This window comes from Nestor notabilis, unplaced genomic scaffold (assembly GCF_000696875.1).
Source record: "Nestor notabilis isolate BGI_N333 unplaced genomic scaffold, ASM69687v1 scaffold24751, whole genome shotgun sequence".
Classification (NCBI taxonomy): domain Eukaryota; kingdom Metazoa; phylum Chordata; class Aves; order Psittaciformes; family Psittacidae; genus Nestor; species Nestor notabilis.
Window position 1 is genome coordinate 46508 of NW_009914658.1, and position 7239 is coordinate 53746.

Genomic DNA, 7239 nt, shown 5'->3' on the forward strand with positions numbered 1-7239 from the left:
AGAAATTCAGTGAAGAACTTTGACACAGGTAATTCCACAGCAGTGAAGGTAAAGATAAGGAGCATTTTAAGACTATAATTCACAATTTTAGAAATCTGATCATTTATCCTTAAAATGCTTGCCCCAGAATATGATCTTTGGAAGAGTGTCATCAGATGACTCTCAAAAAATTCCAAAGAGCTAAAACTAACTTGTAGCCCGTTGCTCTACTGAGAGGTATTTGAAAATTTCAAATATTTAAGAAAACCTTGATAAATTGTGCTTTACAAAACATGCCAAAGTTCTTATGACTCCCTGTCAAAGGATATGGTCTTTTGTGGTAAAGGACACATAAATATGAAATATGTATTTTCCATTACAAAGCTTTACTGTCTGAGCCCTCATTTAACAACCAAATAAGGAGGATCTCATTGATTCAAACATAACCACTTATTTGAAGGCAGACTTAAAGGCTTTGTGTCCTTCTAAAAGGAAACAAAACTATGATTAAGGGGGACCAACCTATTTTCCAGCCGGGTGGGTGGGGGTAAACAGATGAGAAACTCAGAAGTGTGCTTACCGCTGCCCCTGCTGGCGTATGAATGTGAACGATGCATTTAACATCGGGTCGAGCTGCATAAATTGCGGAGTGCAAAGTAAAACCAGCTTGGTTTACTCCCAGGTTAGTGCTTCCACGATCAACTACATCTCCCTGAATGTTGATTTTAACCTGGGGATGAAAAGAGTTAGTTTCATCAATGAATCAAGACTGTCAAAGTGATTTAATTCAACACCTACCACTGAGGCTTTAAACCTGTATTTCTTTCAGTATTCAATGTTAGAAAGTGTCAAAATGTGCAGGATAAGGCTGTAGGTAGGTGACCAGGGGGCCCCAGCTTGAGATTAAGCTACCTGAAAAGGACATGAGGAACTACTGGATATGATACAAGGAATCATTGCTTGTAGGAGGTAATGGTGCAAGAAACGGACAGGTACAGACAGCACTGTACCAAATGGCTGCATTTCAGAGAATTATGGTGGAGTTTTATAAGGAACTTGCAAACTCTGCAGATACCTGAAGAGGAATAACAGGACCTTGAACATGATCAGAGAAAATGGGAGTTTCAGAGCGGATACGGGAAGAACAAGCATATGAGAAATTAAGAGAAAGGGGTGATAAAGGGCCATCCATGTAAGCAGGCTGCTGGTCAGCATGTTCATCTGGCTAAGCCCTGTGCCTTATCACTGTAGTGCATCTTATTAAATCCTGCTGCTGTTTTCTGTGTGAACATACTGTCTACTGTGTGAGTGCACATGTGTGTGCGTGCACATTTTGCTACCTTCACACAATCTTAATTCTCAAGGTACTTATATTTCTTGATAGAGAGATACAAGCAGAACACCTTTAAAAAATGCCCACCAAAACGAAACACAAAACCCCCAAATAAAACACAGAACACCCCTAGAGCATGGCCCTACCCTTTTCTAGAAATCTGGTAGTAGGGCAGGTCTCAGTTTTCTCTGTTCCTTTGCTTATGGCTTTTTCAATTAAAATTTGACAGATATTTAGTGTGGAGTCATGCAAGGAAAAGCCAACTTTACAGATAGCTGAGGGGGAGTACTGGGACCTTAAGGCGTCAACTTTGAAGTGCTACTACTGTGCACATACTTACCTGACCTCTCTGCTAGAGGTTACTTACCTTAAAGTAGCCAAGTAGCAAGAACAGTGTAAAAACTCATTTTGTTTCAGTGCAAGAGAGAGTCAACCACACTAACTCAAGTTGCCTTGAGCAGCAGTGGAGACTGAAGATAAACACTCACAAAATGCCTCCCACTAGCTAACAGTTAAGGGAGTTATGTCTTCATTGCAATCATCAGATTTGGAAAATATAATTTATCTATACCCTCAGCTACATCATTAAACGATGGCAACTAAATTAGGCATCTGACACAGTATCTTGAAATTGTAACTGATTTGCATCATTTATGTCTGAAACACATACTGCTTCCCTTGACAAGCCTGACTCAACAGCCAGCAGCTTTCAAGGGCATGACGTGATTGATTAGCTGTCCAAATGACCTGGCTCCTCTTTACAGCTACATCAACTGGAGGACACCTGGTGGTGAACATGTGCAAGGAGAGATCTCAGCTGTACCAGAATCAGCCATGTCCAATGAAACTATTCTAAACACATAACACAAAGTAAAACATTCGCTAGGATAACATTTCAACAGTGACAGACACACAGACAGAGCAGATTCAGACATTCATATTTTAAAGCTCTGAAAAACAGCAATTGCTTACCAGACTGGATGCAGTAACTTCACTGTAGAGAAGTCCAAAAGGTACAATGAGGAAGTGCTCCTGCTCAGAATTTACTCTGGCCTAAGGATAAAACAAGAGTAAAAGTTGCTAAAAGTATCTTATTAAAGCATATAAGAAGGCCCAAAACCATGAAAGTTACCTTCACTTCCTGAGCATGGAATGAGCAAGTATGCCTGTAACATATGCAATGTGACTTTCATGTATGCTACAACTGATAATACTGTGAGCAGTACAGCACAGTTGCAGGTTTTCTACCAAATATCCTGACCTTCACTTATGTTTTTGCTCTTTTAATTCACACAATCAGGAGAGAATTCTGTATTTCGCTATGAGTCTACCCAGGGCTTGTGTTTGGGTTTTTTTTCTGTTTGGGGTTTGGGGTTTTTTTAGCATTTTTATAGTTGTATTTGAGTTTTTCATATCCCCAAGATGCAGCTACTTTATGCTTCCTCATCTGTTCTACTATTTGCAACATTAAATACACATATAATTTGATATAGTCCTACTGCAGGGAAAAAAATTTCTGAAGTAGCTGATTAGTCATCCAAAAGCTGTAATTACAAATCTAGATTCCTCTACAACCGGCTGGTAACATGCTATAGCATAAGAGCCTTACACTGAACCAGTTAGTTGAAGTTAACCTGTACTTTTATGGATCACCAAAATATTTCTCCACTGCACAAGTGTAAATGATCCAGAAAATATTTTACTTATTTATGCAAGACAAAGAATAAGTATTACTCAAAATGCCCAAAACGTTAACAGGAAAGCTCAAATGCAAGATAAACAAGCAGCGAGACTCACAAGCCACCTTGCTTTAGGCTTAGATCCAATAAACAGCTCATGCCCTCAAGCAAACCAAGACTTGGTGAATGATGTGTGCCTTATGTAAACTGTAATCTCAAATTCTGCCTAACTTTGGAGGCATCCAAGTTTACTCTACACATTATTGTGCTTGACCTGAAAGCTCTTGATGCTCTGTAATTCTGCTTCTGCATCAGGACTGCAGCAGTCTGAACAATTCCACACACAGCAGCTGCCAGTGATTGACAGAGATCCAGAAAAGCGAAGATACTCCATCCAACTCCCCAATATGCCCAGATTGGCATAGCTCTCATATCCTCACAACTCCTTTCTCCTCTAACATGCAGGCTTATGACCCCCACAGAAAGCTATTGTAATTTTTCTCTAACATAAGGAGTGCACTGGCAGCTTTTAACTTGAATGTAACCACCTAGTAATTAAGAGCACCCACTCACAAAAACCTAAAAACCTTGTGTCAGACTCCAGCTCTGCATGAAGTGGTAGGCATTCCCCACATTCCAAAGGAGTGCCTTACTACCACGTTACTAATTAATGTATGGGTATATGGAAGAAAGACCAAAAGAAAGCGAACTTGAGGCTTTCCATCCAATCACATGCCCCTGCCATAACCACTTCCCCAGGCATGCTGCTTTTCATTATATTTACTTTTTTATCTAAACACATAAACATCCCCAGGGCTGAACTTTACATTGAAAGCCATCTCCAAACCCACTTGCTCAGGAATCTTTATACTGCATTAATGTCCCTTTTACAAAATCAATTCTCCTATCACATATGTAAAATCAGGGGGTAGCTCAGAGTTGTTTACAAGAACCATTATGTTGGATATGTTCCCGTGCTGAAGGAACCTAACAATCTAGCCTTGATCCTAAGTCTACCCATATCATTTATCAGCTTCATCGGTTCACAAATAACACACCTTGAAATCATAAAAAGCAGTAACAACTAAATTACCATATTTCACTCACACTGCAACTAGAAGAATTGAAAATACATAAAGAACAACCTCTACTATGTAGAAAGATACAATTCAGCTCTGTTAGGAAAACAATTGCCTGGTTTGCACACCACAGCTGGGACTTCACTCATGGGACTCATGTTGATCATTCTTCTGGCATATAAGACCTCCTTGATTTGACCTCCATGTCATTATTTTTATGGATGCCAGCGATTACTCAGTCACAAGGAAAATTGCTGGCACGCTGCATTAAGCTAAGTAGTTCACTCATGCTCAGAAATATTATGGCTTCCTTTTCAAAAAGGTTGGTACCTTGAATTATAAAATTCAACAGAATGACTAAGAAGATATTTTAGTACTTAGCAAGAAAACTGAGAAATGACCTTGAAGAATAATACATACAATTATTCAAAGCATTTAAGGTACTAAAGGATTGAGTCTTTCAAGACTTTCATCATAAGAACATTCATGTACACTCTCTTAAGACTATTCAGGCTATGTAACTGACATCCAAGCTGTTCCAGTTCTTATTCCTAAGATGCAATGACAAATCTCTTCACTATTATACTGCTTTCAATACCACTTTGCTCCTCTTCCACACAAAGAGAAAATGACAGCTGGGGGAAGGAAGCAATTCTCTTGTAGGTTAAAACAATTGGTTCAGTTATCTGTTGATTCAATACTCACTGTTATATGATTGTAAATAAGCTGAGACCAGCCAAAGAGATCTGCTAATCTGTAGAAAGCTGCTAATTTACATCGTAACAACTTCTCCCCTTTTTCATAGGCAATGGAATCTGACCCTCTCAGATCGTTCACTGGTGTCACCATGCCAAGACCTGAAAAGGAGAAGATGTAAAAAAAGCACAAGGGGAGGTTGCATTCGACATCAGTTAAAACCTAAAACCATGCACCACTATTACAAGTGGTTGTTCCTACTAAATTATATCAACCTATTAACCTAAGAAATGGATAGCAAACTTTAAATACTATAATGCCATAATTTCTATTACAGAAATATAATGACAGTCTCAGACAAGGTCATTTATCTTCAGTAGACTCAGCATTTGTTTCCTTCCTTAATATTAATTAATGCTAAAGTGACAGTGCAGTCCTTAGCAAAATACTTCATTTCTCTTTAAAACTAATTATGGTCTGTTAAATCCAACTTTATTGTTAACAGAAGAATGTAACCCCGGATATTCCACTTTGAGATACATGATTCAGTATCCCTGAACAGGACAGTTACACATCTAAAAAGATGCACACAGATTCAATTAATTAGGAACAATTAAGTACAAGCTAGAGAGAGGAGGATTATGGTAAATAATTAAAAATACTATAGTTCTAGTTACAGTGCAATTAGAAATGTGGTTAAAAGTAACTGTGATAAAGCAGAACCAGGCCATATTACAGTCTGGAGCATGGCAAGGATTTGTATTATCTTAACAAAAACCTGTGTGTACATGCATTCACACATCTTGGGTTTTGGTTTTTTTCTTTGTTTTGCTTGCTTATGTTTCTTGTCTACAGCCTCACTTCACCGGAGAAAGCTGCAAACAGCACTTCAATGGCAAAAATAACTAGTTTCTAAAGACCTTCACTGTTACTAGACTACTAATGAGCATTTTATTTTCCTGCAGACAACCCATGTGGTAAATATTAGCAATATATTTAAACCTTGAGGTTTTTTACTAGTGCTGACTGATGAGGCTTACTTTTCAATTAAGATACCATACTTGAAATAGCTTTTGATGTAAATTATACACATGAATCACACTACGTAACACTGGCATTTGGAAACTAATCAATTCATTTCATGTTTGCAATGTTCCTGTGAGCAGAACAGGATGGTGTTTGAACTTCACAGTACTTTTCATTCACACTGTCTTCATTTCAAACCTTTCTAACAAAAAAACCCTCAACTATTCTAAAAGAAGGTGCACTCACTCATGTTTAAGGCAGCCATTCCGCCTTGTGGTGCTGCAGGGTAGACATTTGGTACATGCGTTGTCATGAAATCCGCAATCTGTTGTAAAGCCAGTAAGCCTGTTGGGTTCTTCCCCTTCTTAAATTGCTCCTGGATCATAGATTCCAGTTCTTCACAAAAAGCCTAGCAAGAGTACATTGCATGTTACAAAGCAGTTTCAAATGAACTTCAACCTTTCATACACAGCTTCTCTTCAGCACTTACGTAAGAAACATTCTACATCTCTTCTGAAAAACAACTCAGGGCAGAAGTATTGGGTGCACACTGTTACTTGAAAATGTTCCTTTCTGGAGCTCCAGTGGTATGAGTCACTTACTTTTTTTGTGAATGGAAATTCCAGCATTTTGTCTTCAAGTAACACTAAAACTCACTGAACCTACTAATAGGGTTTCTGGAAGAAGGAGCAGGATGTACAATTGATTTGAACACAAAACATGAAAGGAAAAGTAGAAGAAATAGAATAGAGAATAAAAATTCAACATGAGGAAAAATTAGCCTGCAATTAGGATACTTTAGCAGAAAGGCCACCAGAGAAAAGATCAAACAGACCTAAGATACCACAAAATTCTCCAATTTTATAGGGATATTACAAATACAAATAATAAATTTTTAACTTTGAAGATGGAGCATTTTCTTTTCTTACTGGGCTTTGAAGAATCATGGAGACTCTCTTCTTCTGTTCCATCATGTTAAAATCCTGGCGAAGGTCAGGTGCCATATTCCTCTCTCTCAAATACTCTGGATTATTTTCATCAACTCGATCAAAATACCTCTCCTTATGAGGGGCTGTTGTCGGGGGTGGTGAAGTCACCACCCCCACTCCAGAATCACCATTCATAGCACAGTTTTAAGGAACCTATGAAGAGGGGGTAGAGAAGACAAATCAAGCAAGGAAATAATTAAGAACTTGTGTTTCTTGTTTCAGAATAACAGTTCATAGAGTCACAGAACAGTTAGGGTTAGAAAGGACCTTAAGATCATCTAGTTCCAACCCCCACCCCCCCCGCCATGGGCAGGGACACCTCACACTAGACAATGCCGTCCAAGGCTCTGTCCACCCCGCAAGGCTCTGTCCAACCTGGCCTTGAACACTGCCAGGGATGGAGCATTTACCACTTCTCTGGGCAACCTGTTCCAGTGCCTCAGCACCCTCACAGTAAA

At 38.9% G+C, this 7239-nt stretch overlaps 1 protein-coding gene across 7 annotated transcripts in view; it reads right to left on the reverse strand.

The window, feature by feature from the left end:
• Positions 1-6967, reverse strand: part of ADD1 (adducin 1 (alpha)) — a 29076-nt gene extending 22109 nt beyond the window's left edge. For all 7 annotated transcript variants that reach the window (XM_010023756.1, XM_010023757.1, XM_010023754.1 and 4 more), the window contains exons 1-5: positions 6722-6967; positions 6039-6201; positions 4776-4927; positions 2285-2365; positions 560-709 (exon numbers count right to left, since the gene is read on the reverse strand). In XM_010023756.1, coding sequence (XP_010022058.1) covers positions 560-709; positions 2285-2365; positions 4776-4927; positions 6039-6201; positions 6722-6916 — 741 coding nt within the window. In that variant the 5' untranslated portion in view covers positions 6917-6967. The remainder of the gene's footprint in view (positions 1-559; positions 710-2284; positions 2366-4775; positions 4928-6038; positions 6202-6721) is intronic.
• Between the last annotated feature and the right edge of the window lie 272 nt (positions 6968-7239).